A 22,291-nucleotide genomic window follows, 5' to 3' on the forward strand; every position below is an offset into this window, starting at 1 on the left:
TGGCCTCTGCAACGCTGGACAAGACCTTAAGTGGTATTTTTGACTAATTGCGCCTTGAGTGACCCGTGAATCCCCACGGTCGAGAGACAAAATTCGCGCAATTGATCACGTCGGGACAAAATTGCCTCAAGAGCATTATGACCTGGCAGCTAAGACTCGTGCGGGCATCTCCGCTACGATGCTCACTTTCCCGGCCGAATGGCCCGTGGCATATTCCGCGGGCGTCTTACGGCTGTAGCACAAGGTTCCCCGCCGGGGCTTTCAGGCCTTCTTCAGGTATGTGTTTCGGAAATCTATCGCTCGGTCCCACGGGGTCGATCCCTTCTGCACCTGTTCATTGGATGCCACATCGGTTTAGTTACTTTTCTGCCTGTATTTTTGAACTGTCACCCGCTCAGAAGCAAAGGACTCCCCTCACCTCGTCACATGCATGGTCATTCCTTCCCCTCATAGGGGTCGCCATATAAATGTCCAATGGATGCTCCATCCGGGCGAGCGCTCGACTCAATCCAACAAGACAACTGACCCTTTACGAATACCCTCAGATTCCGCGATGACGACTCAGACTACAGTGTCCTACAGCACTACGCGCACCTTGTCCACCCCAGGTCGTTGCCTGAACCCTGATAACATCAACCCCCACGTCAAGGAGGCCAAGTATGCCGTCCGTGGTGAGCTTGCCGTCAAGGCCGAGGAGTACCGTGTGAAACTGGCCAATGGAGACAAATCATTGCCTTTCGACAGTGTCATCTTTGCCAACATTGGCAATCCCCAACAGCTCGACCAAAAACCCATCACCTTCTTCCGCCAAGTACTTAGTCTCCTCGAGAACCCCCATCTGTTGAACAACGTGGAAGCACTTCGCACATCCTTTGGTTATGAACAAGATGTCGTTGACCGGGCGAAGAGGCTCCTGGCAGATGTCCAAAGCGTTGGTGCTTACAGTCACAGCCAGGGAGCGCCCGTGATCCGCCAGAGTGTTGCTAAGTTCATTGAGGAGCGTGATGGATTCCCGGCCAATCCTCAGGATCTGTTCTGCTGCGCTGGTGCCTCGTCTGGCGTCAGCACCATCCTCAACGTTATTTGCAACAGCCCCCAGGCTGGTGTCCTCGTCCCTATTCCTCAATATCCTCTTTACACTGCCACCCTTTCTCTCCTGAACGCGCAATGTGTACCCTACCTCCTCGAAGAGCAAAAGGCTTGGGGTACCGATGTGGCTGCCATTCGTAGCTCGTTGGCGCAGGCCCGGTCTGCCGGCACTGACGTTCGTTCGATTGTAGTCATCAACCCTGGTAATCCTACCGGTGCCTCTTTGAGCCCCCAGGATATCAAGAATGTTCTTGACCTTGCTGCGGAGGAGAAGCTTGTGGTTATCGCGGACGAGGTCTACCAGACGAACGTCTTCCAGGGCGAGTTCGTCTCGTTCAAGAAGAGGCTTCGTCAGCTGCAACAGGAGACACCAGGCAAGTATGACTATGTGGAGTTGGTCTCTCTTCACAGTGTGTCCAAGGGCATGGTGGGCGAGTGTGGCCAGCGTGGTGGCTACTTTGAGTTGGTTGGATTTGACCCTGAGGTCCAGGCTCAGATCTACAAGCTTGTGAGCATTGGACTTTGCCCACCAGTCATTGGACAATGTTTGCTTGAGCTCATGGTGAACCCACCCAAGGAGGGCGAGGGCAGCTATGAGCTGTACCAGAAGGAGTACAATGGAATCCGCGAGGGACTACACAAGCGCGCCCTTGCTTTGTACAAGGCCTTCCAACAGATGGAGGGCGTCGAGTGCCAGGAACCTCAGGTATGTTATTCACGATACTCCACCCTATGAACATAACTAACGTGGCTCATATCTAGGGTGCCATGTATCTCTTCCCCACCATCACCCTCCCTCCCAAGGCCATTGAGGCTGCCAAGGCCGAAGGCCGTGCCGCCGACGAGTTCTACTGCCTGCGTCTTCTCGACGCTACCGGTGTCTGTGTTGTCCCCGGCTCCGGCTTCGGCCAGAAGGAGAACACTCTGCACTTCCGCACAACTTTCCTGGCCCCTGGTACTGACTGGGCTGATCGGATCGTCAAGTTCCACTCCGAATTTATGGCCAAGTATAAATAAATGAATAGAACTAACATGTACACATATGATTCACGTGATACCTGTTGAGAATAGAGCATTATACCTCCGCCATATCCATGGCGCTACTCACATTGGAAGAACAAAATTGATTCCTCTCACATATCTTTAGATGTTCCTTTTCCACGTAACTGTAGACATTGTATTTGATCTTTTTAAACATAGAATAATGACATTTAGAAGCATACCATAAATGTTGTACTAAGGGGAGTCCATTGCTACGGTAAGTACGCGCTGGATGTGGGGTATATAAAAGATTCAAACAGAACTCAAGTAAGCAATAGGACCTAGCTTTTTTTTTCGCTAAAACAATAAGAAACATAAGGGAGGGGGGGGGAGGGCCTCTTTTAAACCAAAGAGAGAACACGAACAGAGGTATATAACTAAAAAACAGTGCTAACAGGGAAATATGCAACAACCAACATGGGTGATAAGATAATGGCCAAACACAAACTCCAAAACGAGCCTATCGATGCACTTTCAAGTCACTCATTGAAATCATCATCCGGTAACTGCTTTTGGGTCTCAAGATTTGGATTCGCAGATCCGCGCTCGTATCACTCGGTATCCCGAAGTATTTCGGGATGTAATCAAGATGTTCAGTTTGGGAACTTTACTTGTACCCGGACCCCTTCTGTTTCATCCCAGAAGACCATATTTTCGTCTCGAAGTTATGTATATGCCCGACCGCAAATGGCGACGCGAATGCTGATGGATTTGGAACAACGCTGGGAGTGACTAGATGACTGCTGGAGGTGGATGGGCGGTCAGAGGACACTGCCGTTTCGGCTGTCGAGATCACTCGGTCCAGATCGACGCTTCCGTTTCTGTCTCGCGAGATTGAGCTCTGTGTATCCCCTGCTGAGTTGGGTCTCGAGGTGTTGAATCCGGGGATTAGGCAATGGGGGTGGCTTTGTCTGTCCTGGGGCATTGAGGATACCTCGCTGTTGGTGATTGAGGCTGTGTCTGTGGTTGTGGTCGAGGCTGTGTCCGTGATGCCCGTGGCGATTGATGCAGTATCCGTGGTGCCCGTAGTGATTGACGCATTATCTGTGGTGCCTGTGGTGGTTGATGCATTGTCCGTGTTGCCTTTGGGTGGTGCATTGTCTTTATTGGTCGTGTTTAATGCTTCGTCTGCGAACTCCTGGCCTTCATTTATGTAGCATTTGGAGATTAGATCGTTTTGGATGCAGAAGACCTTGCTTATAGATCTGATTAGAGCGAACTTGAACTTGACTGTCATCTCTGGATGCAGTGAGATTGTTTCAAACAGTAGCTGTTTCACGTAGCCAAGACAAGCATTCATATGGATGTACTCTATTGTTAATGGATGCATCAAGACTTTTCCTGTGTGCATTTCCCTATTTTCGACCGGTTTAGTGGGTTGTTGGCTAGAAAGGTCGAAAACAACTCACCCAACTTTTCGTAGATACTCCCAGTACGAAGGCTGGCCGGGGTCTGAGCATAATCTGGTCAGATACCATTTCCAGAAAATCTTTCTCCGTTGCACTTGAGGACTGTCGATTGTGAACAAGTCCTCGATTTGTGCTTCGGACGTAGTACTTCGAGTGCGGAGCGCACGGGCTGTGATATCGAATTCCAGCATCTTCTCGTAGAGACGATGGGTGAGCTCCGGAATAACTGTTTTCAGGTATTTTGAGCCTTTATTAAATATTACGACGTCGTCTGTGTGTAATGATAAGCCGTCTGTGTTTGCTGGTAAGATAGAAAGCAGCTGCTTGCCCAAACATACCGTCTGTGAAATCCAGGAACGTCTTTATATACTCCATGCGTTTTCCAAAATCCGTGTATAGCTCCTTCCGCCCGACCCTCCTGATATCTTCCTGCACAGGGGCAACCGGATCCATGTTTAGATCGATGTGAGATGTATTGTTTAGAGTAGACTGGTTAGAAGCCGTTGTGCACTAAGGGTTTTATCCGTGAAATGTATGGTATGCGTCCGTCGAGAGCAGTTTATACACAATCCTAAGGGGGTGTTGAGAGAGACAGTAACAGGGGACACATATGTTACTTGTATGTTCTCCCTGCTGGAGACAGAGCTTATATTTATTAGACCCATGTGATCTTTTGAAGGATTTTAGGTCAGTAACCGGGTCTTTCCGTCTCCTGCGGAGTGCGCCAAGTGAAGTTGACCAGGGGCTAATCTGACTTTGGCAGACGGGCCATTTAACTGACAGCTCCTTCGACATCCATGCTGTTTATGAAACAAGCTTCATATGGCTTGCAAGAGTTTTCGAATAAATCCGCGCACACAGAGTTTCTCCCGGCCTTTGACAGTGCGGTCCACAATTATGACCCGACGAGTATGCCAGCCTAAAGTGCAAGCGAGCACGCGTAGGGAGACCCCGCAGAAAGATTTTCTCCGATCTAGGATCTTATACGTAGAGGGCATTAGGTTCCAAGCGGATGTACCTGCATGGTCAGCACCACTGGTGCGATACCGAACACGATCCGAGGTGGCACAGCGCCAATGACCTGCCGTTTGTTGGAACGATAGATTAAAATATATTAAGTAGACAAATGGCCGCCCCCACCTTGGAATCCCACGGAGCTGGGCCAGACTCCAGAGTTCAGCTACGCCCGATCCCTGGAGAGTTGAGATGATAGGATACGCACACCGAGAAGGCAGGCTCCAGACAGTGGACCCACTAATGACTCTGCTAGGGTTTGACGCGATTAGTACTCCGTACGGAGGACGTATGAGGTATCTCGGAGTATCATTCCTCGGTACCGTAGCCTAAATCACTTAACTCAGCCACTCGGATATCCCGCCATCATGCTGGTTGATTGCGGTGTGATTCGTTGACGCCCTTTTTGTGCATGCTACTATCTCGGTTACGTCTGTGCTGCTCTCCCTATGAACTGTCAGATAACCCTTGGCACGTTCGGATCGTGCGAGTGGAGAAGCTCCATGAACGTGTAGATCGGTGGGAGGCACAGCTGAGTCCTGACCTCAATGTGTCCACGACTCGAGTCAAGAATTCTCCTGACCAGTGGCACCATAGTCATACTACCATGGTCTCACACGGAGAGATTCTAGACACCGGAGCCCCATGCTGATCCCTATTGTTTGCCAGCTTATTTGCATGATAGCAGAGTCGACTCCCGAGGATTGTGGGCGCTGTATCCGCTTCAGGGTCAGGGATGAGCAGAACAGAGGCGCATAGGATCATGCCACCAGGTTGCTGCCCATACTGTAGATTATGGCCCTAAGCCTCTTTGGGCGTCCTTGGCGAGTGGGCCAGGGAAAAAGTCAAACAAATCAAATCGGCTCTTTTTACTGCCGCGCTGCCGACTCCATCAATTGAACAGAACCTGGACGTTATCAGATTCTGTTTATGTCTCTGTGCTTTTCTAGGGGCGTCTCATCGGCGGAGTACTCCGTACCAAACTTCCATATACGTCTACGTACATGTCAACCAACGTTCAAATACCGGTGCCCCTCGAAAATCTCCCATCTGATTACTATCAGGCATCGTTTGGCCCACTTCGCACTGTCCGGTAGGCCTCCTACTGAGATCCACTCGACTAGAACAGATTGAGTAAGGGCAATATCGAGATAGACTTTAGGAGGATCTTGACATTATTAACAATATCATAAGCAAATGTTAGGGGGTGGTATTTAGGGGTCATGCAGGAAGAATGTCTCGCCTAGAGTAACTTCAACAGTGCAGGGCCGAAAGTCAACTTGTGGCAAGCTCGTTCGTATTAATATCAGTAGTATTAGCGACGAGGGAGATTGGATTCCCATTTGCCCTACTTGTAGTGTCGCATATGGCTACGCCGCAGTTTGAGCAGAAATACTATTATTGGTTATAGCACAATATGAGTGGATACCTCTCAAGCGTACAGAGTACTGTCATAGCATGTCGTAGAAAGGAGAAAGCCGGAGGGAAAAAAGAGAAAAAAAGAAGAAAAGAAGAAAAGAGGGAAAGAATGGACCGCTAGAAAACGGCTAACTAGTCTTTTACCAGGGATGAGTCGATGACACATTCTCGAATGATTCGAGGAACATGACAAATATCCTCTTCGTACGCTGTCATTGACATGAAATGATGTCTCTTAAACACCCCGGTAATTCTGCTTATACGGCTCATGTATGGCACAGTGCACCCATAAGACTCCCTCAAAGGACCATGCTGAGACCATTGAAGCTCTGTTGTTTTATTGTATTACTTTCTTTTTTGGTCAACAATGGGTTCACTTGTGTACCGCGGAGATTGCTTTTCCGAATTGTAAGCGATGACGAGAACGCGACCCACTTGCCCTGTGGGGCAGAAGGAGTTCGTAGGATTATATTGCTCACCTCATAGGATAGAAACTGTCTAAAGTCCTCAAAGTCTGCTCGGGTCCATTACGCCGAGGTATATAAACCGTCTTATGGCCGCCACATGGGCTTCATCAGCCTATTTTGAGAAATTTGTGGCGTGATGGAGAGCAGATGTTGAGCTCCACATATCCAGTCGCCTTGAGAACGAACCCCGGCATATCCGGTCAAATACCCTCGGTCTGCGTCTTGTACTTAGTTCATGAGCTCGAGGAAACGAAGGCAGTGACAGGCAGAGAGTGTGTCTGATGGAGCACTTTTTGAGCCACGAGAACACTACAGAACCCTGACAATGGACGAGAGAAAGGCGCCATGTTCTTTCTGGGTGTACATTGTGAGACCCGGGTCCAAGGTTATATTAACCCATCACTATCTTGCCCAGAAGATCCACCATGTCAGCTCGTGCTGCTGCTTCCATTACTTTGTAACATGTCTTGACTAAAGAAAAGATGCTCAGGATGCCACCCAGGATACGCCGAACAAATTCATGCGTTCCGATAGACTGACAAATAGGACGTGCTAAGCTGACATTGGCTATTGGACATGTGACACTGTGACGGTGCTAGTTTTATTCGCTACATGGGCTAGGTCTGGGTGGAAACGAACCGCCCTGGTCGCTTGGTGAAACCCTGTGCTAGCCTTGGAAGGAGCTGTAAGGGCTCATATGGTAGTTCAAGGCCGAAAGGGCGTTCTACAGAAGTGCTGGACTGAATGCAACATAGTGCAATCTGGTTACATGCTCATCGTCAACCTGCGCTCGGAGGATGCGGTGGTACTCAGGAGACTCATTGTCATTAAAGGGTTTAGATACCGGCAGAATCTCTTTGCTTCTAGCAGGAGTTTTAGAATATCCGTATCTTGTTAAACCACAATGTCTCATCATTACACATCACAGTGATCACTTTTCTGTCGCTCTTCCATGCCCTAGAGGTCGCTTGAGTCAAGCTTCACGGTCATGTTGGAAGATTGCTGAACATCTGTCAGCTACCCAGCCAGGAGAGCAAGCTCAACTTCAAGTCAATAAGGCTGGGGTTTCAGTGGCGAGTGGTAAACGTAAGTGTCCTAAACCAGCCTAACTGATATCCTCTCCTTGAGGGTTGAACCAGGGCCCTCAAAAACCTCTTCCGGTCCTTTAGGAGGCATTTCTACTGAGCTTCATCTTCTTGCGATGTTGTGATAGTAATGTGGTGGGTATAGCAAACTGAGCAATCGACCACATACACTGCAGACGAAGTAAGCGATTGTCAAGCTCTCCTCAAGACTACCGCCGACTGTCGTCTGCCTATTCCCAATGAGCTGATCAAACCCCACACTGAGCTGGTGACTGCGATGGACAGAGGCATTAGCATGGGATACTTGCTCATCTGTGTGCGCCGGACCAATGCTGTTTCACCGAGTTCAGAGCCCCCGTATACTTAGGCTAGTGTCACCATAATGCGACATTCGGATGTCAAAAATTCGTTCGGTAGCAGACGAGTTATGGCGCCACTCCTTCCTGGGTATAATCTGCGGGATAATTATCTTGTAGTACTTGCTATAGTGCAGCTTCGTTTGCGGGAGGTCCGTCATGTGAAGACAACTTCTCAGCTCATGTGCTCTGTGATGTATGTACGACTGCACATGACCCCGAGAGTCACTTCCAACAATATACATTTCCGCCCGAGAAGTTCCAGTCTACCCTATCGAGCACAGCTATTCTTTATTGTCTAATAAAGCATAGGATGCTGGCAATAACTATCGCCGGAACGCGGTGCGCAACGGTATAATTTCAGTCCCTTGAAAATACAAATATTCGAATAACCATGCTACTTAGCCAAAGAATAACTCAATAACAGGGAAAAAAAAGAACGAAAAGGCGAAAAGAGAGGTAAAAGGGTATCAAGTAGATCTTCACTCAATACAGCAAGTTCTCAAATGTATCCGAGAACCTACAGCGATATCCCTAATTCACGATAAAGCATCACGATAAAGCCCATCAAACTTAATAGATAAGTAGTATATACCCACAGAAAGCACCACCCTCTAGTCCTCATCACACAACCACCCAACTATACCCACCATATCCCGAGCAGACCCATACATACATACCTCTACCACACCGGTCGGTTGTTATGGTTACCCTTAGGGTTAGTCGACAGATCAAACCCTCTCATCCAGAGCCAAGACCCAACAAGCCTTTTCCCAAAAAGCTTGTCCTTCGTCCCCTTGCATAACCCACCCCCTCCTTACTTAAAATATCCGGTATGGACGCGATGAAATAAATCCCTCATTGTGGGTACCGGTACCTACCTGCCTGAGGTATGTCTATGCAACCTGTTTCAACCTGCATTCTATTTTTACCCTTCCTTGCTCTCCGTGAATCAGAAGCGAATCTGCAGTTTCGGCCCCTGCTGGATGTGATAGGTGGTTTGCGTGGTATGGTGTTTATTCGCTTGTTTTTCTTGTCTGAAAATCTCCGGTTAGCAGAGAGGGAAAGAGAGTGTGTGGTGGCATTCCCCGGGTTAATTTTTGTTGAGGAAGGGAAGGGGGTATAGAGCAGTGACAAGGGTACAATACATACATACATGCTATATACTCCGTACTGTATGTATTGAATGTATGTATGTATGGACAGATGTGTATGTATCTATACCGTACTGAACCATTCGACTTCGTTGATGCAACGTGTCCTCCGGGTTCAAGGCCTGGAACTGTCCATATTTCGGCCATTGTCAATCCATGGAATAAGGGTACCTAGAAATGGTAGCCGGCAAGGCTTGAGTCCCCAGTGACCCTAGATACTGGTCACATGTTGTAGGTCTCAGCTCACCGCCGGATTCCCCCTGGAGCCCCCGGATTACATCACTCAAATAGGCACATATGTAACTCCATACACCGCTACACTGCAGGGGTGCTCGGTTGGGGTCATGCACATGATCTATCAAGTCTAGCCCGGTTCGGAAGTCTAAATGGTAACACAGAACTGAGCCCTGATTCCGACACAGCCGCGCCGACGACGAGGGACGCCCTCCTCTGACGTGGGATTCGTTTGTCCACGGGGCTACGAATTCGCTACGTTTGCCCAGCTACTGTTTAGGTGAGAAGTCTGGTGGATGACCTGGGTAAAAGAGTATATAAGCAGCTAGGAATCAGGATGTCTATAGATGCAAGCCAAGATTGTGTATACATGTACTGGGCATCGTCAAAGTATTAGGCAATATTAGACTGGGACTGTTGTACCCGAAAACCACCAAATAGAGCCAAGAAGAGATACAAGGCAAGAGAGGAGCCAGAAGCAGATCGAGTTGAATGAACACTAGTCTTTATCGATTGAATGCTATAGTATAGTTTGACTGGGACTGGCTAATTGAACAATAATATCAGGCATTTCTCATCATCTCTCATCAAGGTCGTGAAGACGTGCGTGTCGTCACTCAGACGGTGTGGAGGTGGTGGTAACGTGCCGCGAACAGACCACAAAGCCAGAAAACCTGCGCTTGCCCACGAGTGCACTACTGCACCCAAGACGGCGGGTAAAAGTTGTTGTCATCGACCGGCGTAGCGGCGGGGTCAAAGAGCGCCGCGGGCCACATGGGATCCGCAGCAGACGTTGTGATCGGAAGGCTCGTCGTAGGGGTGGACATTGGTTTGAAGGTCTGGGCGTCCGACATGGCGTAAGTATCCTGCGAAGGGAGTGGCTTGGGTTCCATCCCCATATTGGCTTGAAGTTGATGCTCTAGTGCTGCTGTCGACTCATTAGCGGACTTGAGGAAGTCGTCAATGTTGATTGAGTCCAGCTGATTTGACGATAAGAGTTGCGCCTGAGGAAGGCCAATAAAAGATGACGCGGAACTTATGCGGAAATGATCGAGATCTGAGCCTTCACTCCCACTGGCGAGATCTTGAAGGTCATTACCCGCGTTTCCAAAGCCGGAAAACGGTACGAAATCCTCCACTTCGGAAATATCGCCAGACGACGATGGGGCTGGTAGACCATGGCTCATGGAGTTGTAGTCGAAGCTCGCGTAAGAGGGAGCCTGTGTGCTGGCAGCGGCAGGAACATCCGAGGAGTACAGAGGAAAACTTGACCAATCGACAGGGGGTGCATTGAATCCTGTAGGACCCAAGGGCATATCGTTGTCTGGCGATGTGAAAAACTGTTCCTTATAAGGATCTTGGAACGCCATGGTGTTCACGGGCGATGTGGTCGTGGTCGGGAAAGTAGAGAAGGACGAGACATCAAGAGGCGGCACACTGGTCATGAGTGGATTTATGGGCGTCTTCCCCATGGAAAGGGACACCGGCTCGGCCTCGGTGGGCTTATTCATGGGCTGAGGCTGAGGGAAGAAAGACGAGAGGTCGAGTGGGGGGACTGTCGTCGGTACATCTTCCGTGGACACGACGGGGGCACTATCGGGAGACCCATGCTCAGACTTGACACGACGCTGAGGAGCGTGGGTGGGCTGCTGTTCCGGAAATGGTTGAGTCGCAAATGGTTCGTTCATCAAGGCCGCTTGGGTCAAGGGCAACTGATCGACGGATCGACGAGACACATCGGAGGTCGAGTGGATCGTATGAGACCGGGGTATCATGTAAGGCAGACCACATTTGTGAGCCATGTCATTGTGCTTATGAGCCGGTTTGTGGTGACCATCTCGGAATATTGTAAGGGTGCTCTCCGACTTGGTCGAGGTCAACTGGGGCTTCTTGGGTGGCTCCGACAGAATAGTATGCTGGGGCGGAGGAAGACCAGTTTCCGGCACAGTATTTAGGTGGGGTTCCTTCTTCAGCGCACAGGTACAGCGCTGTCCATGAGTGCAGCCACATCTTGGACGGGAGTCCTCTGTAATGCAGATCAGAAACAATGAACCAGTGTACCAACTCCAACATGCTCACGCTTGTGATCCCGCTTATCATTGGCGTGGTGGGGATCTAAATCATGCTTGTGGCTGTTCTTTTTCTTGTCACCACACTCGCACTTTGTGTGGGTTGTCCGTGACTTGCGTAGGCCGCGACAGTGAGCGCATTGAGAGACTGGGCGGCCTTTTTTGTTGATGTGGGTCAAGGGGCGGTCTGTGATCTCCAGAGTCAATCATCTTTCCGGCTCACAACAAAAGGAGGTGTCTATCGACTTACCACTGTGGTGACAGCTGCTGACACGGTGACCCCGGACGCAAGCTTCACAAGCCCACTTCTCGCCATCAATGAGCATTATCGCGGTTACTGGGTAGCAAACATGCGATGACTCGCGACGAGTATATAGGAAGTAATTTAAATTGTAGATCGAGGGGTAGATAGCACAGGGCTCTCTGGCTATTCTAATCGTTGTTTTTTTTTTCTTTTTCAAAAGTATTCAATAACCGAACAGGAAGACCTGTCGGGGGGTATCGAAAGTCCCGTCAACGCGAGGATTCGAGGTATAGTTTGCGGTCCGTCAGGGTGATCGGACCGACCGAGACCAGGAAAAACTCCAACAAAGCAAGGGTATCTCTTAACGAATATCCCAATGCACCAAACTAAGTCACAGAAAACGCCGTTTCACCTATCAAGGTGCAGTCGCAAGTACGAAGGTGAGGGTGCAAGACAATTAAGTGTACCTGGCGAATAGCGCACACCCAGGAACCAGGAACCGGGGAAGGAGGGGGCAAGTCGGATCGAGACTAAGAAAGAGCCCAACGGATTATAGAAAAAGAGAAAAGGAAGAGAACAACTGAATGGGGGGCCAAAGCCTACGCACCGTTTGGCGCCGGCCGTGAGACAGGACACCAAATACCGGCTGTGGCGGCCAAGATAAAGGGGAAAGGCGATCGATCTGAAGGCAGAGTTGTGTGCCAAACCCTGTGAGAAGGAGAAAGGAAAAAGGAGAAGAAAAGAGAAGGAAGAGGAAAAGGCGGGAGGGAAGCGGGCGAAGAAGTAGGTTAGGTTAGGTTATGTTAGCTGACTCCCGACCCGTTCTCCTCCAACTTAACTTGGGGGGGTAAAAGTGAAATGGACAGGGTTAAGGCGGAAATGGCCCAGGTCAAATGTGGAACATTTCGGCGTCCGCAAGGGAGTTGCGTCAATGGTGGCTGTGTCTCGCCGGAGTCAGTCAGACCTGGAACGAGAACAGACCGGAATGAAACAATTTTATTTGAATAGATGGCCGGAGGGGAACCCAGTGCTTAATATCATTGTTTTCAATTCGAACTGAGGTTATCTGTTTCTTTAAGGATGCTACTTTGATTTGTCACAGTTTCTTTACTCGATCAATCCAAGGTCCAGGATGTTTCACGCATGGACATAACTTTTCTGGTGAGGACTTGTCATGCACCCCGAGTATGGAATGCTTCGTAGTCTGCTCCACAGTACTCCGTACATGGATGTCCATGGTTATTACCGTATTATACCTTTACAGGTACTTTGTCCCTCGTGCTGAAGCTACCCGCACATACAGAACTTATGCACTCACAGCACTCAAGCTCATTTGTCTTCCTTTCCTGTTTCCCTTTAGCTAAGGAGTAATCCTTGAAGCCAGCCCTGCGCGGGTCAGAATTTTCATGGTACAGTTTGGTAAAGCTGCATTTGCGGATGTGTCCCGGTTCTTGGTAGTGGCTGCCTTCCTCTAGGTAGGCATAATCCAAAAGTTGGCGATGACAACACAGCCAGTGATAGCGTCACACAGATTGGCATTACGCACAAATTATTGTCCGGTCCAGGGCAATTGCCGTAATAAGAATTCTAGATCAATTTGTAGATTATGTTATGACTGTTCTCCAACAAGTTGTACGAGGAAGTACAGATCTACTTACATAAAATGTATGCATGCAGGTATATGTATGGTCATATCTGGAGTCTCAATCACAATCGACAAAAAAAAAAAAAAAAAATTAGAAAATAAAATAAAAACTAGAAAACTCAGCACAGACACAGGCTTGTATGTACCGTATCTTCTATTCAATGCAAGGGATCTCTGACAACCGCTACCACAGAGCGATCCTTCTCATCCAAACCTATTCAATCACTTGCGACGCCAGCCGCGATTTACGCCTGAATTGTTAGGGTCGTTATTTACCATGGGTTAGTCACTGGTCGTTGTTCAAGCTAGGGGACGTAAAGGTGGATAGGTAGGTTTTAGGGTACAAGACCACTGAACGACTGGAGAACAGAGGCTTGGTACGGAAACTTGGGGAGACTGGACCAAACTCTGTCCACTACTCGATGGATTCTGTTACGAAATTTCTGGGGCAGAACCCGGGCCGGCGAATACTTGACTACTGTGGATTTTCTAGACCGAGTTTTCGTGCTTGTTGAATTTGCTTTTCAGAAAGGTACTGGTAATACCTGAGAGTACCCGATAGCGCCAAGTGTGCCCGGATATCTACGTTTCGCCTTGTCGACCACAAAAGATAGTCTCTGATTTCAGTGACCGACCGTCCATTAGTGCCCTGTAGAACTACAACAATGGACATGGGATCCCAGATTCTTTGCCACTCTGTTACGGTCAACTCTTCTAGAATGTCAATTTGGATGTTCCATGCAGAGCAAAACCTTCCAACTGAGCCAGTCATTGGAAGACTTTATCAATATGGTTAGACAGGCACCAACAGTGGACCATGGTTGTCAATGCGGTGAACCGATTTGAGTTGAACTTTGCTTCAGTGCCCGGCGCTCTTTCACGGCAGGATTGCCCAGTATCACCATGGCACGAATTGGCAAAGATAAAGATTGATTGGCATGAACGCCATCGTTCTCCGTCTGCCGGCCGTGTCAATGACTAATTTTCTATTTGATAAATGTTGGGACCCAGGGAAGTGAAGTCAGATCTTCTGCGCCCACAGTTACGAACTGTATTGTATTGTATTGTATTGTCGTGTATCCAGTCAAGCGTTCCAAGGCTCAGCCATCATTAAACGAGTCAGCGTCGCCATCCCAGCACATCGAAGTACGTCAAGCCCAAAGCAAAGATAACCGTACCTTGCCTATCAGAGATCGAAGCAGTCAGGGCTAGGAAAATATTTACATCACCGATCATTCGCTCGTGGTTGCCATGGTTGGCCCTCAGATCTCCCATCGCGACATCACGGGTTGTTGGGACTCTGAAATGGCGTCACAGCTGCTTGTTTAGGACCTTTGCAGCGGTCTTGCCGGCCGGTCATGTGCAGTGGAGGGGGCCTGATCTGCGCGGCGTTGGCGCATGGCTGCTCCACCAATGATAACCTCTTTCGGAGGAGAAAATGGGGTCCTTTCGGACCTTCCGTCTTCTCTCGTCAGCCAGTTGAGAACTAACAATCGTCCTAGATTTGGAAAGTCCAGGGCTATAGGCAACTGTTAGGTATTTTGGAATCATTTACTACGTACTCCGGTATGTAATGTATATTTGCTGCCGGACAGAAGGATGATCACCGGCTCTCTATTCCAATGAATACCATGCCTCCTACGGTCTAGACGCTAGAGCGCGCAATAATTATATCAATCCTAGAAGACTTAAGTATACGAGAATATGAGAACCATAAACCTACCAAAAAAAACCGCTTTGAGAGCTTCAACACTTCTTCAACAGGACAAGATTTGACTTCCAGAACAGAAAACCCAACCTATCAGTACCTCAGGTACACTTCGTGTGTGGTGCCTCGAACTATACCTCACTTGGCCACTTGTGGATCACAATCGGACCCCAAGGCCAATCCCCAGACAGTCTATAGATAGTCCCACTTGTTGATCCGCCGCTTCAACGTAGGGATCGTCTTAGGTGCAATTTTAGCCGTCCACGGTAAGGGCAGACAGAAGATATCAAGATGAGATCTACTAAAACTAAGGCCTGCCAGTGGTATTCATAACAGTGCATGTCTCTCAGTTTTCACACTCGGGCCCATAAAATAAGCCACACTCAGTCTCTGACATGGTCGCTTTCCTCTGGAGTAGAAGGCTTCACAACCCGGTGGATCTGTTTCAATCTACTGCGCGCTGGTCTGCCCCAGTCAACGGACCGTATCCGCATTGTGGGACTTAAAACTACTCTTACTTATCTAGGCCTAGTCCAACATAGTTCAGTGCGCAGTCCGAGTCAATTGGGAAATAAATTTTTTACAGTTGTATTTGGGCCAGATAAGGGAGGGGCCGATACTGCTCATGCGAATGGGCTTATTTATTGGTAGTCTGAGTATGAAAGACACTGTGTACGCAGTAGAGGATGATGGGCGGCCGATTGAGCGGGTCTGAGTTGGCTTCTTCTGCAAATGGAGCCCATGAAATCAAGTTGTATATAGTGATCCTTTGTTTGTACGGAGTACACGACGGATCCACTGCTGATATTAAACATTGCCCGACTGACAGGTTTTGCGTACGGCTACGGGGTGGTAGTTAAAACTTAGGACTCCTTTGTGCCCATGTGGAGTGCGCCAGCTTCCTGGGACCAGCTGGAATATGAGGTTGCCACTGGGCGGTTTCAAAGTAACACATCCAAGATAACAACAATCAACAGCTGGATCAGAGGAGTGATAATCTATTCCAAAATCTGGATGTAATAGTAGCGGGGCCCGAAGCGTTCTGCTATTATTTTATATACTGATGTACCGTATATCTCATATTGACAATCGGGCTTACCCCAAAATAAGTTCGAGACGTTGACGAACTGCAAAAGCAATTGAGTCAATATTAGCTCTGAATAGCCTGGAGCTTATGCTGCCGTGTAAGGCGGTGTTAGAGGAGGAGAAAGAGGAAATATTGAGGATATTAGCATGGTATTGGCTCGATATCCGTACACAATGTACTGTACTATGTGCTGGTACAAGATACCCCCCTTCGTCAATACTACACTCACAAATGGAAAAGAAGTATCCATGTAGTAGTATTATAGGTTAATCAGTCCTGCAAATTTATAATACCAAAGGATCTGTGGGAAAACTTCAATATATCGTCGGCTGATTGTATGCTCAATTCTGTGAGGCTATCCTAAACCAGCAACTCAAACTCCTGGTAAGGAATACTAACAGGCCAAACAATTTCACAGATACTCCGTAGTGTAAATTCCCGAATAAAGATATACTATATCTGCATTAGTATGCCTATTGTATCGTCAGCGAGAGTTGGAGGTGTGGTTACTTAGCGAGGGCAGCGAAAATGTGGGGACTAAACTGCTGGTCTTCCCAATATATGATACTACAAAATGTTACGAGCAGATGTGGGAACAGAAGTCTGGCCTTGAAAGGGCTTTTAGAATACAGTAATGACAACAAAAGATGGTGGTGGTGGTGTCGGACTGACATCATCTGCGACGTTGGGTCGAAAGAGTTACTTTAATGCTTCATGTACAAGACGGATCAGGTTAAAATCGAGGGATGCGATCATGATTCCCTGAGCTCAAGAGACCTCGCCCCAATCTACCAAAATGATAATTTCGCCCCATAGAAGCCCTCGACCTCCGATATTCTTCCGCCTGAGATGCGGTTTGGTCGAGTTCTGGGCCGGTGGGAAATAGTATTAATCCGTCGCTGGACGCAGAAACAAAAAGCCGGTCCTCCGCGTCGGCGCGATCATCCAAGTATGAAACTATATTCTCGTCCCCGAGCCTTTATCAGATTCAGCGATCCTCATTTCTGTAATTCAGTCGCGCGATCATGTTTGCTGAGTCTTGCGAATTGCGCCGAGGGCAATCGGCACTAACCCCTTCAAAACTGCCCCCCGCCCAGGCAGTTTTAGCCTGTAAAACCTTGCCTGCTGTCCTCGCGTCTTCCGTCCTTCAACACTCTCCCTCTTACATCTCCCGGAGCGTCGCTCCAACGCCCACCCACACATTTCATGAGCGGTATTATCGTTTCTCGACACAATGAATTCCCGCGAGCATTCTGATATGCCTCCGACCGCCTCCTACCCGTCCCCCAACGCGGCGCAGATGGGTCAGGGCGCTATGCAGTACTACGCGAACCGCCAGTTGACAGCCGACGAGCTCTTATCCGCTGAGCTATCCCGCGAAACCTCCGGCCCCGGCCTCGCAGACGGCTCTAGCAATGGCGTTCATCATGGCCAATCGATGGTCTTAGGATCTTCGAACCCTGGTGGTGGTGACATGGGTCGTCCCTCGTCTCCGGACCAGCATCAACAACAACATATGCTACAGTTTACCCCCAGCCAGCAAGTCGGTGTCGACCCAAATCACGACTTAAGTTACGGAGACCAGAGCGCGAGGAGAAAAAGATCGAAGATTTCTCGCGCCTGCGACGAATGCAGACGCAAGAAGGTACGTTCCACCTCACCGTTTGCCTCCAGACGCGACATTGTTTTCGATGACCTAACCGCGTGCTTTCCTAGGTTCGCTGTGATGCAAGCTCTGAATCTGGCGTGGAAACCTGCTCGAACTGTCGCCGACTTGGGGTTGTCTGTCAGTTTAGTCGCGTCCCCATGAAGCGCGGCCCCAGCAAAGGGTAATATTTGTCCTCGTTTCCCTTCTGATGATGCTGTCGCGTTCGGCTGACGATATACCATAGTTACATCAAGGAGCTTGCAGAGCGCCTTCACACCCTTGAAAGTCAAATGCAGCCTGCGATGGTTCACCCCGATATGCCTTATCAACCTATGAACGAAGTGTCGTCACCCAGAGCTTATCAAGACTTCTCGCCACCAATGGATGCAGGCTCTATTGGGCGCAAGCGGACCTACTCTGTATTCGAAGGACTTCCCAGCTCCTCTTTCACACAGCCGCAATTCAATTCTCGCTCTCAGAATGCTTTCGGTTCGTGTCCGTCAAACATAGTGTGTGATCTTACCCTACTAACTATACAAGACACAGGAGAAACCTCAACCGATCCGTACAACCCGTCCGCCGTGAGCGGTACAGCACCAAAGCCCGGTAACTTATTCTGGACGACCGGTAATGAGACGGAGCTGCCACATGGACTAGAGATGCCAGAAGTACCTAAGCAAGCTATGGAAGAAGACATGACTCCCTTGGATGTGGATGAGGGATCCCTCAACGCGTAAGTCCACCATAGACTTGGTATTCCAAATCTCCTTGAGCAATACCCTAACTACATACAGTTATTATCAAAAGATCCATCCCGTCTTCCCTATCTTGTCACACTCCAAGGAACGTCTACTCGAGATTCTACATCAGTGCAGCCGTGAGGTGCAGGAGATTTTCCTTTACAGTTTGTACACTGTGACGCGTACCAACATGGATCGCGTTATAAGCACCTTCGAAAGGGTCACGTCATTTGACAATGCACAAGACCTTCTCTTGTACTATACCCGGCAGCCAGCTTTGGCCCGCCCGACAGGAGTTAACTTGATCTGGCTCCAGACCATGTTACTAATGATCCTCGATTGTGATTCTCGGGGACCAGACAACTTTGTTCTCAAGGACGGCGTACCTAAGCATTCCCTGATCCAGTCGGCCAGCAAACTCGGCTCCGATTTGGCCAAGGGTCTTGGTCAGCTGAAAAGCAAGCGTTCTTCAGACCCGGATGTTGATTCAGAGGCAAATCTTGTACGTCGCAATTGGGTGGCCTTGGCAATTTTGTCTCGCTGGCATGCCATCAGCGTAGCTGACCCAAGTATTCTTGGAACGTATGAAATCGGTGGCCGTGAGGATGAAAGAGTTGTTGGCCCAATTACCACTGGCATTGGATGTGAGTGAGACCATTATTCCCACGCTCGAAATACCGACTTGACTAACATTAGAACACACAGCATACTCTACGTTCCTTGTGGAAATGGTCACACTAGGCGCTATCGAGAATAATGTTTGCCAAACAAACACTGGCCTGGGCCGCATGGTCGGGGCAAACATGGTAGCATCACTTGAGCGTCTGACCCAAGTCGAGGATTTCCACAAATCAAATGAGACCTTGGAAACTGCAGTATCTCAAAGCTTTCTTGAGAGTCTACAAAACCAACTTGAGTGGACCATCCGGTTGCTGATCAAACGCCACATATACGTCTACAGTCCCTATGAAATTATTCACAGCGCTGTGGAAGCCATCAATGAGATCCACAAGTCGAATACACAGTCTCGTCTTACAACGCCATTCGATCTTCACAGCTTAGCTTTAGCCTCTATGACTTTGCTGGAGGCTACCGTCATTCCAGAGCATGCGAACGAGTGCTGGGATGCGTTGAAAAAGGTCGAAGAAATTCTTGACTACCGTGCGAAGCGGAGCACTGAAGCAACGGAGTTTAGCGATATTTTTGCCACTCCTGGGTGGGATTCCAAGATCCGGATATTCTTGGAATGGAGACGGACCAAGTCCCAAGAGAGCCAACTCCAGGATCCCAGCCTGGGTAAGAGCGGCTCTGCGGTTCCCCCAGTTATGGGTCCGAACGAACAACGGTCCCTCCAGCACCTGGCAGATCTTGCTGTAGGTGCTGAAGGCACCGTGGCGGCTAACTCTGGATCCCCACCCCCTGGGCTCTCGACTGAGAGCAATCTGAATGCCACCTCGCCGAATCTTACTTCTGTCTCGCAACCGCAGGGTCGTGTTGTGGTTGACTTTACTCTCCTCACCAAAGAGGGATATCTCAACGTCTTTTCAGGTTTAATCTACCGCCGGTCTCGCTGAGACGCGCTTACTGACGACGGTTGGAGGGTTTTCTTGGCCTATGGGAATATTCCTATTCCTCATGAAAATCTATTTCAGTTGTAACTTAGCTGCCTTGTAGTTTGCTTTCCCGTCTCCTCTACTTTTCTCGGAAAAAAGAAAATAACATTTTCTATCTCTTATGGCTAATGGTATCTAGCGGGCTTATTGGTGATTCTGTATGTATTTATAACAAGTTGACAGTGATATCTATTTCTTTCTACGTGCCATAGTTGGCTTAATTCTGGGTAATGAAAAGTGCGATTTGACTTTGCTGGGAAGTACGAATGTAGTATAACGCCAGCAAATTTTGCAACTGGCATAGATACAGGGTCTAGCGACTATGTCATACAGACTTGAAGGTCATATCATATATGAGCTGAGGGAAGCTTAACCATGAGATAAATTGAAACCAGAAGAACAAAATACAGGAAGCAAAGAAACAATTACTTGCCCAATGCAAACCTTCTCCATATTCCTTCCACATCCTCACAAAGCCGCAAAAACCCGTCGTCTTCGATGCGCCTGCAGATCCAGTTCTCCAGCTTCTGTGTACGCTCCGCAGTCGGCGACGCCAGATATACTGAGAGATCTGCTTCAGTGAGGAGGTTATGTTGAGGCTCCTGGAGACTAATAGTTGGACGTTGTTCCAGAAGGGAAGGTGCATCCTGCTGGATCGCAAGTGGAGAATCGTGAGTAGGTAGTATGTGTGGTGTAGCGTTCGGGTGTGTAAGACTAGGTCTGTGGGAGGCTTGACTATGGGTAGGTTCTATTTGAATGGGCGGTGGGTGTGTGGATGGGCGGTATCTGAGCGTAATAACTCTTGAATTGTGCGTCTTTTCTGTGTCTATTTGGTTTTGGGGTAGTGTCCGTGTGCTAAGTGTTGGTTGTGTAGCTAACATAGAGCTAAGGTTAGCTGGGGAGGATGATATCAAGCACTTATACAGCATATAGGACTTATGGTACCTGTAGTAGGCATTTTCTTATATGCGTCTGTGTGTGACATGGTAGAAGCTCGTGGCAGCAATGTTGGAAACGGTCTCTTTGCCTGTTGTCTGGGAAATGGCAGGTCTCTTTTCGGAGGTAAAATCTGATTGAGAGTATGGCTGTCGTGACAAACTGTAGCTGATGAAGGTCTGGACGCTGCTCCAGTTGAGGTATCGTCGCTCGAGGTGTGAAGTAGTGACTGTCTCATAGGAGCAGTAGCGCTGTTTGAATTGTGTCTTTGGCTGTCATTGAGCGCTGAGTGACCTGGAAAGGCGGTATATGAGGATAGACTCAGTTCGCCTATAAGTCAGGTTAGATGAGTATATGGTCAGTGTTCTTAAGCCAAGATTGAAGCGGGTTACCAGGAGTAGGGTCTGGTGTCATCACCGGCAGACTAATTGCTGGTGGATATAGTGGGGAAGGTGGAACTCTCAGAGCAGGAATAGCAGCTATTCCAGGTGCATTAGAGAAGGAGCCCACTGAATGAGGTGCAGGTGGCACTGGCCCTGTAGGCCACTGTGATGAGATCAATCTGCGAGCCCCTGGCATTGAGCCAGGATTTGACTCTGAAAAAGGGCACTTGATATCACTGAGTATGGAAAGCGCACTGTAAAAGTCACGCTCTAAGGAGAACTTTATCTGAAACCGACGAATCTGCACTATGTCAGATAGGGGATCCCGAGCCATTGTATGTCGGTCAAACGAACATATCCATTCCCTTCTGGATATTTCACCGCGAGGCATGGCAGCTTCACGACAACAGCAAATATTGGCTTTGTTTGACCATGTTGACTTGACTGAGGCTGATTTATAAGTTCTCTTAAGAGGTTCGTAATATCAATCTGCTCCTAAAGGAGTGGTTGTATTAACGTTAGCAATATCTACAACAATATGTATGACTCCAAATCTTACAAGAGTGTCATGGCCACGTAGGACCTTCAGCAAAATACTACTGTGGAGAGGTGCGGGCGTTGCGTGCCTTTCGAATATGCAGGTAATATCACCATTTCCGATTATATGGCTCCAATTAAAAGGGCCTCTGTGACTGATAGAGGTAGTTGTATAAGAAAACTTCGCCAAGGACAAACAAGCGAGCTGTGTGCCCTCTTGGGACCGCTGAGTAGGGCGATACATCCTAGGATGAAACTATATATGAGAAACAAAGACCTGTGAAACCTAACCATTGACTATGGCTTAAAATGTAGACGTAGCCCTGGGGCTGTACTTCAGTAAGTGCTAGTCCTAGTACTTAGTACTTAGTGGATCACCTGAACTGTAGTAGTGGTTGACAAATGACTTAAGG

General features: G+C 48.7%; 5 protein-coding genes across 5 annotated transcripts; 2 read left to right on the top strand and 3 right to left on the bottom strand.

The window, feature by feature from the left end:
• Positions 1-137: 137 nt before the first annotated feature.
• ANOM_005591 (putative alanine aminotransferase) lies at positions 138-2,106 on the top strand (the record flags this gene model as incomplete). The annotated part of the gene is made up of 3 exons (XM_015550848.1): positions 138-276; positions 399-1,795; positions 1,852-2,106. 3 exons carry the CDS (start codon positions 138-140, stop codon positions 2,104-2,106), a joined length of 1,791 nt encoding a protein of 596 aa, XP_015407155.1.
• Positions 2,107-2,737: 631 nt separating this feature from the next.
• Positions 2,738-3,992, bottom strand: ANOM_005592 (protoglobin family protein; the record flags this gene model as incomplete). The annotated part of the gene is made up of 3 exons (XM_015550849.1): positions 2,738-3,485; positions 3,540-3,810; positions 3,878-3,992. The coding sequence occupies 3 exons, from the start codon at positions 3,990-3,992 to the stop codon at positions 2,738-2,740; spliced, it is 1,134 nt and encodes a 377-aa protein (XP_015407152.1).
• Positions 3,993-9,963: 5,971 nt separating this feature from the next.
• On the bottom strand, positions 9,964-12,142 carry ANOM_005593 (copper fist DNA-binding domain-containing protein; the record flags this gene model as incomplete). The annotated part of the gene is made up of 3 exons (XM_015550850.1): positions 9,964-11,294; positions 11,348-11,524; positions 11,588-12,142. Coding segments are annotated over 3 exons (1,719 nt in total), but the record flags the coding sequence as incomplete, so codon positions are not given.
• A 5,072-nt stretch (positions 12,143-17,214) lies between these two features.
• ANOM_005594 (putative C6 finger domain protein) lies at positions 17,215-19,983 on the top strand (the record flags this gene model as incomplete). The annotated part of the gene is made up of 6 exons (XM_015550851.1): positions 17,215-17,666; positions 17,738-17,850; positions 17,914-18,158; positions 18,216-18,402; positions 18,464-19,053; positions 19,115-19,983. Exons 1-6 carry the CDS (start codon positions 17,256-17,258, stop codon positions 19,981-19,983), a joined length of 2,415 nt encoding a protein of 804 aa, XP_015407150.1. The 5' UTR covers positions 17,215-17,255.
• A 485-nt stretch (positions 19,984-20,468) lies between these two features.
• On the bottom strand, positions 20,469-21,372 carry ANOM_005595 (uncharacterized protein; the record flags this gene model as incomplete). The annotated part of the gene is made up of 3 exons (XM_015550852.1): positions 20,469-20,896; positions 20,968-21,288; positions 21,351-21,372. Coding segments are annotated over 3 exons (771 nt in total), but the record flags the coding sequence as incomplete, so codon positions are not given.
• Between the last annotated feature and the right edge of the window lie 919 nt (positions 21,373-22,291).

This window comes from Aspergillus nomiae (assembly GCF_001204775.2).
Source record: "Aspergillus nomiae NRRL 13137 chromosome Unknown contig00123, whole genome shotgun sequence".
NCBI lineage: Eukaryota > Fungi > Ascomycota > Eurotiomycetes > Eurotiales > Aspergillaceae > Aspergillus > Aspergillus nomiae.